General features: G+C 35.1%; 1 protein-coding gene across 2 annotated transcripts in view; it reads left to right on the top strand.

Moving 5' to 3' along the window:
- The window catches only part of MYOZ2 (myozenin 2), a 48,817-nt gene that overhangs the window by 12,795 nt on the left and 17,701 nt on the right, over nucleotides 1–18,321 (top strand). The window contains exons 3-6 of one of the 2 annotated variants that reach the window (XM_074396960.1): nucleotides 2,899–3,068; nucleotides 9,343–9,472; nucleotides 14,774–14,957; nucleotides 17,220–17,245. In XM_074396960.1, coding sequence (XP_074253061.1) covers nucleotides 2,899–3,068; nucleotides 9,343–9,472; nucleotides 14,774–14,957; nucleotides 17,220–17,245 — 510 coding nt within the window. The remainder of the gene's footprint in view (nucleotides 1–2,898; nucleotides 3,069–9,342; nucleotides 9,473–14,773; nucleotides 14,958–17,219; nucleotides 17,246–18,321) is intronic. The other variant, XM_010340350.3, reaches the window with a different exon arrangement.

Genomic DNA, 18,321 nt, shown 5'->3' with positions numbered 1-18,321 from the left:
CCTTTCTGTTTAAAAAACTTCATTTAGCCATTCTTTCAGGGTAGGCTTTCAAGCAACAAATTCTCGTAGTTTTTGTTCATTTGAGAATGTCTCAAGTTCCCCTTTATTCCTTGCAGGATATCTTTCACTGAGGATGGGATTCTGGGTTGACAATTCTTTTCTTACAGCACGTAGAAAAATACTGTACAACTTCCTTTTGGCCTCCACAGTTTCTGATGAGAAATTCACTATTATTCTGTTTATTTTACCCTTATCAGTAAGTTGTTTTTCTCTGGTGGCTTTCAATATTTTTTTCTTCATCTTTAGTTTTCAGAAGCTTAATTATAAGTCTTGTTGTGACTTGTTTGGGTTTATTATGTTTAGGGTTCTTTAGCTTCTCGAATCTGTAAGTTTATAACTCTTGTTAACTTTTGAACGTTTTTCAGCCATGATCTCTTTGAGTATATCCAGCCTCCCCTTCTTTTTCCTCTCCTGGAACTGCAGTGACATGACTATATCTTTTATTATAGTCCCACGAATCCCTAAGAATGCTTTGCTCATTTGTTTTCAAGTCTATTTTTCTCTATGTTGCTCTCATTGGGGAACTTCTATTATTCTAGTAGTTAACTGATTTTTTTCCTTTGCCCCCTCCATTCTGCTATTGAGCCCATTCATTGAGCTTTTCACTCAGGTTATTGTATTTTCAGTTATAAATTTTCTTTTTTTTTTGGTTCTTTACATGTTTTATTTCTCTGCTGCCATGTTTTTTTGTTTTGTTTTGTTTTGTTTTGTTTTTGCTGCTGCTGATGGAATCTCAGCCAAAAAATCTTTCCTTGTAAAGAATTTGTTTCAAGCAGTTTCCTAACTGCTTTCTGAAGCATCGTTTTAAATTATGGGCGCTTTAAAATCTTCGTCGGATAATTTCAATATCTCAGTCATCCCAGTGTTGGCATTTTATTTTATTTTTCATTCAGTTTGATATTTTCCTAGTTCATTGCATGGTGAGTGATTTTCGAATTTAAGCCTGGACATTTTCACGTCATGTTCTGCGATGCTTGCTCTTATTTAAACCTTCTTTTTCATCTGTTCTTATCTGACACCGCTCTAGCAGAGAAAGGGGCGTGCCAACTCATTACTGCCAGATGAATATAGAAGTCTGGGTTCCCTATTTGGCTCCACTGAAACTTGAGGGGAGCCTCTTCATTACTGCGGGAAGAAGATAGGAGTTCAGACACCTACATAGTCTTCAATAAGTCTGCATGAGGGACAAGGAGCTAGTTACTGGCCAACAAGAATGAAAGTCCCAACTTCCCACTCAGTCTCTCTGACACCACCCTAGTGGGAGTATTGGAGAACTTTGTTACAGCCTCGCAGGGTGAAATTCTGGGTTCCCCTCAAGATCTTAACGTGGGTGGCTGAGAGCGAGGTCAAAGTGTCTTCTGTGGCGCTTAGCTAAAGTAGAGAGGCCACTTAAATATTTTCTGTCTTGCAAAGGCAGCTCCTTTCCTGGTCCTTTAGCTGGAGAGAACAGCCTTTCGTTGGTACTTTGTGTGCCTGCACCTCCTGGTATTTTTGGATTGCCATCATTTTTAGCTTCAAGTCTGAGATTTAGGGGCTCAAAGAAAACCCAGAGTAGTACCACCATGTCGTTCCTTGGGTCCTGGGGTCCCTAGCCCATCTGCTTATTTCTTTCCACTTTCAGAGTCTTTTAATTTTTTTTAATTTATAATATCCAACACGTGTAGTTGTACTTAATAGCTGTATAGGAAAAAAAATGCATCTACTTCATTTTCCCAAAAGCAGAAGTCTCGATATTGTGACTTTTATAATTAGCTGACTTCTCTCCATGTAATAACAAAAAAGGTAAACCAATTTTTTCTTTTGAAAGAAAAGTGGGGAGGAAATTTAACAAGTAATTCTGTTGTTTAATTCTAAATACTCCCAAAAGCTTAATTATTATGGTTAATAGGTCATGTCATCAAAGAATGTTGCCCCAATTAATCATAATATTTATTTTCCTAATGGCCTGATTTTTCTTCCTATGCGTTTAATGGTAGTCAACAGTGGCAAAGGACTTTGTGGGTATTAAAGAAATATATTACTGATTGAAGAATCAAGTGGAGGGGGTTTCATCTCTTTTGGATTTTGGAAAAACTGTTTAGTAATAGAAATAGAAAATAACACTCATTTACTGAATGTGTGTAATTTTAAGGTATGAGAGACACAGAGACTAAAACCTACAGAAAATGCAAACCATAAAACAAATAAAGCAGAATTAAATATATGTGATGCAGTGTTATGGGAATACAGAGAATGAATGTGTAATTATGAATAAAGATTTTAGGTAAGAAATTAACATAAACGGCAGTTAATCTGGATTGGGGAAAAAATTCGTTCAGTACTTATCAGCTGTCTACTTTGTGTAGGCTCCTCAGTGCTAGTTGCAGAATAAATAGTATTTTGACAGAGTCTGGGGAATGGGGTGGGATGGAGTGGGAGGGTAGGCATTTCAGTAGGAAGATAGCTAAAGCTGACACATAAAAATGTGGGGAGCAAAACAGATTTTATGAATAAAACTATGAAGCAATGCTATTTGAAAACTCATTCTGTATTGAAAGACTAAATTGTACTAACAGTAGTTACAGCTAACTTCTATTCACTCTATGTGCCAGGTACCAGACTACATGCTCATGCTTTACATGAAGCATTTTTATTTCATTCTCATATTAATACTTTGCAATAGGCATTAGTATTATTAGCTCTACTTTAGAGATGAGGGAACTGAGGTTTAGAGAAAATAAGTAACATGCTTATGATCATACAGTTACAAATTTGGTGGAATTTTAGAATTACGAAATTTAGAAAAGCATTAAAAATGCTTGCCTTGGGATTTTTATGCATATGAATATTGTTTTACAGATGTTGACAGCATGGACCTTGGCAAAAAGGTCAGCATCCCCAGAGATATCATGTTGGAAGAATTATCCCATCTTAGTAACCGTGGTGCCAGGCTATTTAAGATGCGTCAAAGAAGATCTGACAAATACACATTTGAAAATTTCCAGTATGAAACTAAAGCACAAATAAACGTAGGTATAACTTGAACATGTGGTATCGAAATGATTGAGTAGTATTTCTAAATTTGTATGTTTGACTAGTTTCTCAAGCATGTATTCTATCTATCTTTTATCCATTTATTCTGTTAGGCTGTTTTTTTTTTCATTATAATGAATAGTTTAGGTGGGTAAACAAAAGAAGTATTATGTATGATATGAGTACACTTTTAGTTCAATAGGGACATTGTAATTTTGTAGATTTGGCACTGAGGAACTTGTCTGTTCCACTAAGAGGAGGGAGAGGGAATGGAGAGAAGTGATATTAAAAGTTTCTATGGTCTTATCACAATCTGTTACATGTTTGAGATGGAAACATTTCCAAAGAACATAGCGCTCCACCAGTGAGGATAAGCATTTTATTCACTGAGTAAGTCTTGGCACTGAAACATGCCTAGAACTACATATACATTCAATGTCCTCTCAAAGCATTTATTCCACATTGTGTATGGAAATCTGGTACTCATTAATGACAAAACTAGTTTGGATATAACTCTTTGGACAGAGGTTTCCTCAACTCAAGCTAATAAACAAACAAAAATTAATTAAACTATGTTTTACATATTGTATTAACATTACATTCACTAAAACTATCATTTAAAGAGATTGTAGAGGAAAAAGTTGATAGTAGAAAGACAACCAGCTTTGGGAAAATGGCTCTACAATTCAAAGGGCTGGCAGCATGAAGAATCAAAAAGGAACAGTGCATTGGTCCTAAATTTGAAAAGACCATGGTGACTTCAACAAATATGTTTTACTTACTGAGAGTTTCTTACTATAGCTATGAAAGGTCTGTAAGTTTACTTACAAATGTAAGTCCAAAAACTTACCAGCCGCAATTACTAATAAGTTATTTTGAGGACAGCTCACTTCTTCTTCTTTTTTTTTTTCTGTTTCTTTTTTTTTTTTTTTTTTTTTTTTTTTTTTTTTTTTTTGAGACAGAGTTTCGCTCTTGTTGCCCAGGCTGGAGTGCAATGGTGAGATCTCGGCTCACTGCAACCTCCTCCTCCTGGGTTCAAGCGATTCTCCTATCTCAGCCTCCCAAGGGGCTGGGATTAGAGGCATGCACCACCAAACCCAGCTAATTTTTTGTGTTTTTAGTAGAGACAGGGTTTCTCCTTGTTGGTCAGGCTAGTCTCAAACTCCCAACCTCAGGTGATCTGCCTGCCTCAGCCTCCTGAAGTGTTGGGAATACAGGCATGAGCCACCATGCCTGGCCTGGACAGCTCACTTCTTTACAGCAAACAGACTAATATCCCTGATTTATTTTACTACACTTACTAAAACACAGTATAGAAACTAATATCTACATCCACAAACACCAAAATTTTGTGTTCCGTGTTTATATTTTCCTTGTTATGTTTTTTGTTAACAGAAAATTTTGAGAGCACACAACAAATTTTCATATTTGTAAGCATTCTTCAACCATCCATTGATTAAATCTAGTTTTAATTGTGAATTCAGTTAGCCATCAAATCTTACTCAAATATAGTATTTAAATTTGTGAGGAATGATTTTTTAATTGAAGTCAATGTACCTTGCAAGTATTCCCAGTATTCTCTTACTAAAAATCATCTTGTAAGTATGAGTCAAAAATAATCCCTATCCCATATGAGGGAGTCTATGTAATCATATTCTTTCAATAATGACAACAGAGAACACTCTCTATGGAGCAGTACAAAATAAGGTGGCTTAAGGAAGTCTTTGAAAAGTCATCTACAAGTTTAGACATTTGAACAAATGAATAATGTCAGTTTTTATAACTTCCACTCACATCTCTAGTAATAACACTTTACAATTCTGAAGAAAGGTACAATAAGATTTAAAATGTCTCTAGGAGCACAACATATTCTCTTACCACTTGTATTTCAAATTATTGACAATAATCTTATGTACCTGTGGTCAAATGTGTTCTAGCTACACATAATATAAATAACAACATGTCTTGACAATTTTTCACTATTCCCAGAAGACTGGACACTGAATAAATGAAATGGCCCCAAACAGGTTTATTGAAATAAATAATTAATGTTGATAAATAACTCAGAGCAATCAGCAATAATTATGTATGCAATAAAGTCATATTTTATTGAGTTACATAATATACTCTGAAGTCTGATGAAATGTACTCTTCGTTCAAAATAAGGAAAGTAGTATTCAAGGAAGTGTGTTCATTTGACTTAAGCAACTCTGTGATAAAGAAGACTGAAACTCAGCTTTCAGAATTCTAGAGTTCTTGGCACCAACTCCTCTCATCGTGTAATTAAAGGAAACTCTGGCCTGAGAGTCAGGAGACCTTTGGTCCTGGCTCTCCCACCAGCAATGTGATTTAGAATTGATTCAAAAGGGTTTTCTTTTTTATTTATTTACTGTTTTGCCTTTCTGGAGTTTTCCCCTCAGTTTAAAAATGAAGATATGTACTTCAATGCACTCTCAGGTGCTGTCTGTCTTGAATGGTATCTGTGTTGTCTGATCTTAATTCTAAAAATTACCTGCACAATAAATCATTAAGGAAGATAGTCACCACATTGTAAAATGATACATACACTTTGTCAAGGCTCTAGATTGCAACTTGAAATGTTATTAATATGACAGGAATTCGGGTCTATTTCCATTCACATTCATTTATACTTTTGGCAAATATTTATTGGGTGCCTATTATGTTCTAAATACTAGGCTGCAAGCTCAAAGATAAATAGATACAGGCTTTATCTAGTGATAGAGAGACCAAATGATATTGAAAGATAAGAGAACTTTTATTTACTTACAGTCTAGTTCTTGAATGATCCTTATATGATTTATATCACATTAATCTAATTTATTGTCTACATTTTTTGGAATATATTGTCAAAGTAATAATCTAACTTAGCTTTAGAATTTCTTATTCTAGTATAGTGCTTAAGACCTCATATAAGTGAAAATATAAACCAACCCCCTGATAATTAATGCCATTTGTTCAAATACTACCATTTTAAAAACAGAAAAAATAAGTGTAGCTTTGAATTCTACTGTTGAGGGACACTGGCAAATTCAAGCTACATATAGTTTCTATAACACAAACAATAATAATAGTAAATATGTGTTCCTAAAAAGAAATGAACATTGCTTGCTACATGAGCCAATTTTGAAGCCCTAGTTCATAAACCAAGCTGCTGTGTCTTTTGTTTTTCTTTTCCTTTTTTTTTTTTTTTTTTTTTTTTTTTAGAAGCTCACTGTTACCCAGGCTGGAGTGCAGTGGCTCGATCTTGGCTCACTGCAGCCTCTGCCTCTTGGGTTCAAGCAATTCTCCTGCCTCAGCCTCCCGAGTAGCTGGGACTACAGGTACTCACCAGCATGCTCAGCTAATTTTTGTATTTTTACTAGAGATAGGGTTTCACCATATTGGCCAGGCTGTTCTAGAACTCCTGACCTTGTGATCTTCCTGCCTCAGCCACACAAAGTGTTGAGATTACAGGTGTGAGCCACCATGCCCAGCAGAACTAAGCTATTTCTTAACCAAAATGGCAAAATGGAGATGGATGAAGAAAATAGGCCACCAAAAATAAAGTCAAATGGAAGAATGCTTCATGATAATTCAAATTATCTTCTTATAATTTACTGCAAAAGAATATCATATTTTTTGAATCTCTAGAAATCTTACATACTACTGGGAAAAGGAGAAGTATACTGTAAAAAGTAATTCTGAAATAAGACCACACTAAATAATTGGAACTCTAAATATGTATTTGCTTTGTTCAGAAAATAACTTCTACCATGTATTTGGCACAAAGCATAGAACATACGAAGGAGCCTTCTTTTATTTCTATTGATATTTCAACAAAAATCATGTTAAGCATCTTCTGTACGTGTTTTTAATTTACATATTTATAATCCATAGGATGTCGTGCTAGTTTTGTTTTCTTTAGGGTCAACTTAACTGAGATAAAAAGAGACATATTTTTATTTGTCTTTCCAACTTTTCTGAAGGTAATTGCAGATGATGGAATGCTATGATGTAAGGCTTATAATTACACAGGCTACTACCTAACTATTATAAGGCTTTGCTTGTATACTTAATGATGGTGTAGAGGTATTGGGTGTCTCCTGATAATTAATGACTAACTAGAAAGAGCTGATTTTCCTGCTCATCATTAATCCCCAGGAAAAGGTTATAGAAGATTAGTATTATAATTCCTGGAAATTAATGTAGGTGGAATTATTTGTAAGTTTAGGTGAAATTCATTTCATGAACACTTTCTAGGAATTTAGAAAACGTTATTCTTTGTGCGTTATACATTTAAACTTCCCACATTTATCTCAAATGCCTTTTTATTTATAATTAAAGTTGTCAGGAACTTTTTATTTTTTAAAGAGGTAGTATAGGTTTAGAAGTAAAACAAAAAGATACGAATCTCATCAATTATTAAGTCCAACACTCAAGATAGAAGCTGAATTCAAATTCAAAATATTGTGTTGTACACACACACGTGTGCACACACATGATGCCTGAGACTGGGTAATTTATAAAGAAAAGAGGTTTATTTGGCTCATGGTTCTGTGGGCTGTACAAGAAGCATTGCATCAGCACCTGCTTCTGGTTAAGGGCCCCAGGAAGCTTCTACTCATGATAGAAGGGAAAGGGGAGCTGGTGTCACATGGTGAGAGAGGAAGGAAGGAAGAGAGAGGAGGGAGGAGGTGCCAAGTTCTTTTTAACAATCAGTTCTCATAGGAACTAATTATTACGAGGATGGCACCAAGTCATTCATAAGGAATCCACCTCCATGACCAAACACCTCCCGCTAGGCCCCAACTCTTAACACTGGAAATGAAATTTCAATGTGAGATTTAGAGGGGACAATCACACAAATCATTTTATTCACTAGGCAATTAGTAACAATTTCTAAAGATTGGGGTAATGCCATACCAGGATTTGTATTCAGTCTGACTGGAAGGGAAATGCTTGGTGGAAAATGGACAGAAGGTAGGTGATAATATGATATAAGTGTGAGCAATGAGGAGAACAGGTGCATGAAGACTAACGTGAAAAAGGAAGTTGACATTTAAAAAAAATGTTATAGTAAAAAAGAGTCAAGTGGATTTGGCTACTTTTTCACTAAAAATTCAGCTAATATTCACTGACTGCTTGTGCTATATAAGGCACCATCTTAGGCTTTGTAAAAGACATATAAGCAAAATGAAATTCCCTGTTCTCAAGTTGCCGATAAGCTAGTAAATGAAACAGAACAGAAAATATTATTTTAAAGACAAATGATAAGCAAGAAGAAAGACAAAAACTTTTGATTTGAAGGGGTGGAAGAATAAGAGAGGGGGTTTTCTTTAAATTAGGACAGATGTGACCTTGGTAAAGATGGAGAGGGGGCCTTTCGCTAGGGGAACTCCTATGATCAAAGAATCAAAGCTAGAAAAGCATACAAGAAATGGGGGAATCATAAGTGGTTTGGTTTTAAGCTTAGGGTGCATCTTTAAAAACTGATGAGACTAGATAGGGAGGTGTCAGTGCAAGGCTAAAACATTTAGTCTTATTCAGTACCAAATAAAGTGTGAATGTGATGATGACTTTGCAATTAGGTATACAACGTTTAAAGTTTTTAAACGTTTAATATTGTAATATTTTTCCTATAAATTCTAACCTCAGGCAGAGATAAAAGACAAATGTCTCTTTTCAGCATTTTATTTTCCAAAAATCACAAATTTTTCCTTTCACAAGTCTATGCAACTTAAAATATAAATGATTTTGGGGTTTTTTGGGAATACATATGATTGCCGTTCAAATTTCAGATTAGAATTTTAAACTTTCTATCCATTAAAGAATCTAATTAAAGACAAAATATAAATACAGTGGAACATAAGAATTACTAGGTCAAATGCTTGGCCAATATGCTCTACATTATTAGATTAGTAAGAATTCAAAAATAAATACATTTATCTCACAGAAATGCAAATAGAAAATGAAATGATTGATATAAACCACTAGACACAGTGCATGGCACACAATAAGGCTCAACTAATTCCAGCTTTAATTATTAATCAGTGTATTGTCATCATAAAGCAGATCTTAGACTGATATCAGTAAACGTCATTCGAATGTAGAACCATATTACCACGTAAAAAATTACTGAGGTCCCAGGAAGTAATGAAACGACATTGCATTTAAATTATAAATATACAAATGTAGTTTTGCATATATAGCTCCCATTATTGTGCTTACATTTTTGAGTTTTCAGCAGAGTTTACTTTTCCTAAAAAACAGCACAGTATTGCTATGCAGAATGAGAAACTGGATGGAAGCAACTTGGAAGGTGGTTCACAGCAAGCCCCCTTGACTCCTCCCAACACCCCAGATCCACGAAGCCCTCCAAATCCAGACAACATTGCACCAGGTAACCAATCCCCTTACCAAATAGAGCAATGAAATGTCTGTGTACCTAATGATGTGACTCAAGGAATTTAAGGCCTTTATTAAATAGTATTTAAATAATATATCTTTCCTTATTAAACACGTTTTTTGGGCCCAGTCACGGTGGCTTATACCTCTAATCCCAGCATTTTGGGAGAGTGAGGTGCATAGATCACCTGAGCCCACAAGTTTGAGACTAGCTTGGACTACGTGGCAAAACCTCATTTCTACAAAAAATACAAAATTTAGCTGGGCGTGTTGGTGCACACCTGTAATCCCAGCTACTCGGGAGGCTGAAGAGGGAAGATCACTTGAGTCCAGGAGGTGGGGGTTGCAGTGAGCCATGATCACATTACTGCACTCCAGCCTGGGCAACAGAGTGAGATCCTGATTCAAAAACAAAAGTTTTTTTGGATAAATACAAGACAAATGCAAAAATTCAGACCTAAAGGAATCACATAAAACACTTATAGTAGCCATATGTTCTTTCTGTCAGATGATCTGTTAATTACCTGCTGTATTGAAAATTATACTAATAATTTGTAATTATATTGAAATTCTATTTATATAAGACTGTACAATTTATAAAATGCTTTGATATATATTGTTTTTTTTAAATTTCACAGTAACTCCATGACCTATTAATTGCAATCCTCATTTTATAAATTAAGATGTTGAGGTTATGAATGTCTATGAAGCAACAAAAATAAAATGAATAAGACCTAGTATTTGACAGCACAACAGGGTGACCATAACCTAGCTGTACAGTTTACAATAAGTAAAAGAGTATAACTGGATTGTTTATAACATAAATAATAAATGCTTGAGGTGATAGATACCCCATTTATCCTGATGTGATTATTGCACATTGCATGCTGCTATCAAAAGATCTCATGTACCCCATAAATATATACACCTATAAATACATACCCACGAAATCTAAAATATATCCCCCATAAATATATACCCACAAAAGCTAAAAATAAAAAGATTTTAAATTAAAATCATAAGAAAAAAAGAATTAGATCTAGGTTCAGTGGCTCACACCTATAATACCAGCACTTTGGGAGGCTGAGGCAGGAGGATCACTTTAGGCCAGGCGCTTGAGACCAGCCTGGTCAACATAACAAGACCTTATCTCTACAAAAAAATAAATAAATAAAACCAAAAAGAATTAAACAAGATAGGTACCAAATTTACAAGTGCCTCATGTCAACAGATCTTATGGTGATTGTTTTTGTTATTCTCTTTCCTCAAAGGACTTTCAATGCAGCTCCTAAAGAGCTGCATTTGTTTATTATTTTAAAAGAGAATCAACTCAGTATTCATAGTCTGACATTTTTCCAAAAATTACATTATCTGATTAGACAACTTTTCAAAGTAACTTATAGTGTCTTTGAAAATTCAAGCATTTTCTCAAGAGTAATACATAAATTTCCAAAATTTAAAATAGAAACTAATGATATCTTATTTTTGTAAAATAAACAGTACATTTAGCAAAAGTACTCCTAGAATCTTCTCCAATGTAATACTATTTTTGACAGTATGTACCTCCAACCTAACTGTTATAGTTCTAATTCATATTGTTTAAATTGATATGTAATAACTGTACATATTCTTTGGGTACATGTGATGTTTTGATACATAGCCATCGTCTCAAATATTTGTTATTTCTTTGTTTTGGAAGTATTCAATATCTTCCTTCTAGCTATCTGAACTATAGAATATATTATTCTTTTTTATTTATTTATTTTTATTTTTATTTTTTGAGATGGAGTCTCACTCTGCCACCCAGGCTAGGGTGCAGAGGTGTGATCTTGGCTCACTGCAACCTCCGTCTCCCGGACCAAGCAATTCTTCTGCCTCAGCTTCCCAAGTAGCTGGGACTACAGGCGCATACCATCACACCAGGCTAACTTTTGTATTTTTCATGGAAACAGTGTTTCACCATATTGGTCAGGCTGGTCTCAAATTTCTCACCTCGTGATCTGTCCACCTCAGCCTCCCAATGTGCTGGGATTACAGGCATGAGCCATCATACCTGGCATAATATAGTATTCTTATTTATAGTCATCCTAAAGTGTTAGGGAAGCCTAGACCTTATTCCTCTTATCTAGCTATAATTTTGCATTCTTTAACAAATCTCTCTTAGCCCGCACTTCTCTCTACTGTTCCCAGCCTCTAGTATCCTCTGTCCTATTTTTTACCTCTAGGAGATCATCCTTTTTAAGCTTCCACATACGAATGAGGACATGCAATGTTTAACTTAAGAGAAACTTTTAAAGTTCTAAATTTATGTGGCTCTTTAGAGCTAGTGTCCAATATTAAATATTAGAAAATTTCTATGTAATATAGAGTAAGAAAAGGGAGAGTTTGGGTGTTATTAGGCAGTTTACTACAAAACAAGAGTACAAATGGATTCTTCCTTTTGGGTAGATAAGTTGAAAAGTACAGTAAGTTCAGTAAAACCATAATTATTACACTTTGGCAAATTAATTTGTTAGTGATTAACCAACTATGTATCCAAAAGCCAACCTTTTTCATACATGTATAAATAAGAGTATGAAAATGCCATAATACTATAAAAATAAAATTTATCTAAATTTCATTTATATTAAAACATATTTAAAAATCAAACAAAAAATGTAGACATATGGCATTGCTGAATTGTAATATTTCTATAAGGGTAAACATAAGCACATTCTTTTCTGTAGATAACTCAGCATATGAAATAAGAAAAAAGTTGTTTATTTAATCATATATATAAAAAGAAATTAGAAAACCCTGAATGTTCAAAAAATGGGAAAAGATTACATGAACATGGCCCCTTAATTTAATAGATTATTGTGAAACCCTTAAAATAATTATAAACATGATATAGAAACATTTAAAAGTAGTTTGAACAAATTTGGGAGAAAACAAAATTACATGTACACTAGATGTTCTAGTTATGTGATCATTATGTTTATGGGTGAAGAAAAACTGGAAGAAGATACATAAAACTATATATTTGTATTAGGGTAGTGGGATCTTGAGGAATTTTTAAAAATTTTATAAACGTTAAAATTTTCCAGTTTCTAAAGGTCTGACTCCATGAAAGGAATAGGAAATTAATGTGGTAGTTGTGGTGATGGAATTACATGTAATATATGAAGAGAAGACACAGGAAAGAAAACGCTTTTCCTTGGGGAGGCAGGAATGGCTGCCTAGAAGGGTGACCTGAAGCTGAGGCTTGCAATAGAAATTTGCACATGATAAGAGGTAGGGAGAACATTCCAGGCACAGAAAATAAACAGACCAAGTAGGGGGGCATAAGAGGCACCCCAAGCAACAAGTGACTAGATCCATAGTCCCGGAGCAAAGAGTGTGAGAGGAGAAACCAGGTGGTGAGGCTGGACTGGTGGAAGGGCCACCTGGGTCACACTGAGTAGTTGAGATTTTGTCCTGGGAGGCATTAGGGCACCCTGAGCAGGGGAAGAGTGTGGCCAGTTAGGAAAGTCTCCTGGGGCAGCAGTGTGGAGGGTGGCTGGGAGAGGGGTTAGAGCTAAAGGATTAGTGTTGAAGCTCTGATGAACACCCGAGCAAGAGACACCTAGGGCTGACCAGGGCAGGAGTAATGGAAATGTAAAGAGAATTTCTTAGAACAATGTTCCTCGTTGTTCTGTTTGTAGACTACTTGCATAAGACTTGTATTAGAGTTTGTTAAATACTTGGATTTTGGGGTCATACTTGAGACTTAGTGAAGCCAAATCTCTGGAGGGAGGATCCTATTATCTACACTTTAAATATGTTTCCAAGATAATTCAGACACAATAGTATGAGAACCACTATTTTAGAAATTCTTAGGAAATACAGTTGGTAACACTTTGTGATTTGTTGCGGGGATGAGGGAGAGTTTTGGATAATGCTCTGTCTTGGGCATCTAGAGCAAAGTGGTAACATTTGCTAAAATGACCAAAATAGAAAAAGAAGCAAAATATATTATAAAATGGCTGCATTTAGGTCTAGACAAGTTATAAAGAGTGCCAGTGGATCATTTATTTTGACAAATATAGTAAATAATTGAGTAGAGGGCTTGAAGATTAAAAAAACTCAGAATCATCAATACACAGGACACAATTGAAGCTATGAATATAAATGGAATTTTCTAGGTAGAGTAACCTGTGTAAGAAAAGAACTTTGAGGAACAACAGTATTTAAGTGGCAAGCAGAGAAAAGGAGCCTATAAAAAGATCTCTATTAGACATTGGAGGCAATCTGAAGAAAATTAAATAATCACATATAACTACACATGGAATTATCAAGGAAGGGACTGTTTTGGAGGAGATAAACATTTTGATGTAAAGAGAAGATAGGCATGCTTTGACAGAAGAAAATCAAAATTATTGTAGAGATGGGAAAGAGCATCAGAGAAATCTAAGAGTAGAAGTCATCAAATGGTAAAGGGATTTAACAAGGTGGAAGAGAGAATTGCAGGGATATAATTAGGTAGTATGGCAGTGTAAACAGAAAGTGGATAACTATGCCTTAGAAAACTGGAAGAGTGTCACTGTGAAAAAGGTTTAAAGATCTATGCCAGGAATTTCTGTGACTTTTAAATGGTATTTACAGAAAATTCCCAGCTGTTATGAGAATAAACTGGGAAGGTGAGATCAGAAGCAGAAAAGGTAGGTAAGAAATCTTGAGGAACAAAATAAACAGGGATGGATAACATGGGGAGTTAAGAAGAGCTGGGCCTGAATAAGGTAGTGGAGACAAGTTACTCCATCTTCTTGAAGCTTAAACATTTTACAGAGCACTCAGCAATTGAAGATAGACAAAACTCAAACATCACCTCTAAAGAATCAGCTCGAGAGAAGGGAGATTTTGTCTTCGTTGAGATTTCCCCTAGCTTAGACTACGACAGGCACTCAATATTAACATTTTTAAATTAATTAATTGTGGTATCTAATGTTTGGCGTGAATTAATGCAAGGAGCACAATTTTTAGAAAATTAAATGAATAGTTTTACTGGAACAAATATATTCTAAGATAGTCAAGGAAAAACCATAATTTGGAAAAATTAAACATTAAGAAAAATGGTTTCTTTTTAAACTCCCATAAGCTTACAGGAGCTTTAAAATATCTAATACTTGCAGATTGCTGTTTTCTAAGAGATGATAAAGAGGATGCATGCTTCATAAATTTAACCCAGCATGAAAAAATCGAACATGGGGAAATGTTAGGTGGAGTTTAGTAACTCTTGGGCGCGGTGTTTACTTATTTTTGCTATATTTTTCCAAAGGATATTCTGGACCACTGAAGGAAATTCCTCCTGAAAAATTCAACACCACAGCTGTCCCTAAGTACTATCAGTCTCCCTGGGAGCAGGCCATTAGCAATGATCCGGAGCTTTTAGAGGCTTTATATCCTAAACTTTTCACGCCTGAAGGAAAGGCAGAACTGCCTGATTACAGGAGCTTTAACAGGTAACTCAATGATCCTGGGTGACACTGTTGGCATATAATACTAAGATTTTTCCATCATGGTACAGATAACTGAATTCCCTGGTAGAAAAATTTTTTTTCTTTTGAGAAAAGAATCTAAATAGCAATATAGGATGTCTTCTCAGCCTAGGCAAAGACTCATTTTTGTAATATTACTATTATTTTCAAACTTGGGCTTTTTTATTATAAAAATGCAGAAAAAGATTCAGAAATTATCATTGGTTTAACATCAAGATTATTCCCTCACACTGTAAAAATGTTATTTTAATAACAGTTTCAAATCAAAAGATTAATCTAGGTTTATGCATTATTTCAAATGATAATACTATTCAAGAATTTCATAAATAATTCACATGCAAGGCTATGAAAATCGCTGTAACTCCAGATTCCAACTTATAGTTTTGCAGGCTTTAGGACAGATTAGAAGTAATTTAGAGACTTAATGGCCTAAGATTCCAGAAAAGGTACAACCCAAAACTTAGGCTATCAAAAATGTCACAAAATGATATCTCTAGTATGATTTATAGAATGGGAATCTATTTTTCTCTTTATTCAGTTTTTATAATTTCCATGGATGTTCTGAGTTTTTAATAGTCTCATAATCCATTATTTGAGATGACCTTCATTTTAGAGTAAAATATTTAGTATACTGTCTCGCACTCAAAAAAAGTTACTCAATTTATAGGCTGCTTCATAATGATTCATTTAAAAATGAATAAATTAGTGAGTAAATTTTTATTTCCAAAAATGAGTGACAAATAGACTACAGTTAAATAGTGATCTTCTTTAGTATTTAAATATTGTGATCGGTTGTGGTGGCTCATGCCTATCATCTCAGCACTTTGGGAGGCTGAGGTGGGTGGATCACTTGAGACCAGGTGTTCAAGACCACCCTGGGCAACATAGCAAGACCCCTGTCTCTATAAAAAATACAAAAATTAGCCGAGAGTGGTGGCATGTGCCTGTAGTCCAAGCTACTTGGAAGTCTGAGGTGGGAGGATTACTTGAGCCCAGGAGGTGGAGGTTGCAGTGAGCTGAAATTTCACACAACTTTACTCTAGTCTGGGCAACAGAGTGAGACCTTGTCTCAAAAAATAATACATAAATAAATAAAAATATTGTACTATTAAGATTTTAGTTTTTACACACTACTATTGTTAGTAATATATCCTTTGCACAAAAGAGGTGTACCATAGAATTTAAAGAAGGGTTCAGGAGTGTCAGGGAAAAAAAGTTGAAGGCCCATTCTGATCAATGTTATAATTTTTTTTCTCAAAATGAGAGGGTAGAAAATTATAAAAAGTAAAACATTAGGGGAAATGGAAATTAATGGAATAACTCAGTTTTGTTTTTAGATTAAATGTTTAAGAAATGCCTTAAGACTACTCTGTATGTTGTGGCTTTGGTGTTCTATACCTGTTGAGCAGCTTGCCTGTAGTTCTGCACACATACACAGGTGTATTAATATTTGGGTTGGTTATAAAGAGTTGCCTATTGGCTGTATAAATACCAGGTGAGTGCTGTATGAGTGAGCACAATACCATTCAACAGGAAATGTAGCTTCCTATGTTAAAGCTTTTGTAAATATTACATGGTGTGTGTGTGCACATGTGTGTGTGTGCATGTGTGTGAAAGAGAACTGAACCCGTTAATACTTCTCTTTTACTTCAGAACATTTTATTTCTTTACACATGTACATCAACATAGAAATAAAAACTTAGAAATTAAGCATCAACATGACACTGTATTCTTAGACTTATTATCGTTAAATAATGTTAACAGATGAAACAAAACATGATGTGATACATAGATGTCTCAAACAGGTAGCAGTAAGATCCTTTGTGACTTTAAAGCATATGGAGGCCAGGTGCAGTGGCTCATGCCTGTAATCTCAGCACTTTGAGAAGCCAAGGTAAGCAGATCACTTGAGCTCAGGAGCTTGAGACCAGCCTGCACAACATAGTAAGAACTCATCTCTACAAAGAATCAAAAAGCAAGGCAAGAGGGTCACTTGAATCCAGGAGGTTGAGGCTGCAATGAGCTATAATCACACTACTGTACTCTCACCTGGGCAATGCGAGTGAAACCCTGTCTCAGGAAAAAAAAATAAGAATATGCACAAGGGTAGACAAAGTTTAAGACATTGTCTAATACATGCATTTCTTTAGAAGTCCACTTTAAAACAACTAAACAGTGTACAGGTATACCTCGTTTCATCGAGCTTCACTTTACTCTCCTTTGCAGGTACTGCATTTTCTCGCAAATTAAAGGTTAGTGGCAACCCTGTGTCAAGCAAGTCTATCGGTGCCAATTTTTCCAACAGCATGTGCTCACTTTGGTAATTCTTACAATATTCCAAACTGTTTCATTATTATTATATCTGCTGTAGTGACCTGTGATCAATGATCTTTGATGTTACTATAATTGTTTTGGGGTGTCATGAACCGTACCCATGTAAAAAGCCAAACTTAATCAACATATGCTGTGTGTGTTCTGAGTGCTCCAATGACCAGCCTCTCCACCATCTCTCTCCCTCTCCTGGGCCTCCCTATTCCCTGAGATACAACAGCATTGAAATTAAGCCAATTAATAACCAATTAATACTGTTCAAGTGAAAAGAAGAGTTGCAACTCTCCCATTTTAAATCAAAAGCTAGAAATGATTAAACCTAGTGAGGAAGACATGTCAAAAGCAGAGATAAGCTGGAAGGTAGGCCTCTTGTGCCAAACAGTTAGCCAAGGTATGAAGGCAAAGGAAAAATTCATGAAGAAAACTATAAGTGCTACTCCAATGAACATATGAATGATAAGACAGTGAAACAGTCTTATTGCTGATATAAAAAAAATTTGAGTAGTCTGGATGGAAGATCAAACCAGGAACAACATTTCCTTAATTAAGCCAAAACCTAATCCAGAGCAAGGCCCTAACTTTCTTCAACTTTATGAAGGCTGAGAGAAGCAAGGGAGTTGCAGAAGAAAAGTTGGAAGCTAGTAGAAGTTAGTTCATGAAGGCTGAGGAAAGAAGCTATCTTCTTAACTTTTATAGTGCAAGGTGAAACAGCAAGTGCAAGTGTAGAAACTGCAGCAAGTTTTGCAGAAGATCTAGCTAAGATCATGGATAAAAGGGGCCACACTAAATAACAGATTTTCAATGTAGATGAAATAACCTTCTATTGCAAGAAGATACCATCTACAACTTCCATAGCTAGAGAGAAGTCAATGCCTGGCTTCGAAGCTTCAGAGAACAGTTTCTCTTGCTAGAAACTAATGCAGCTGGTGAATTTGAGTTAAGTTGAAGCCAATGCTCATTTACCATTCTGAAAATTTTAAGGCCCTTAAGAATCGTG

This window comes from Saimiri boliviensis, chromosome 3, assembly GCF_048565385.1.
Source record: "Saimiri boliviensis isolate mSaiBol1 chromosome 3, mSaiBol1.pri, whole genome shotgun sequence".
Taxonomy (NCBI): Eukaryota; Metazoa; Chordata; class Mammalia; order Primates; family Cebidae; genus Saimiri; species Saimiri boliviensis.
This window is presented reverse-complemented; position numbering and strand designations above follow the sequence as displayed.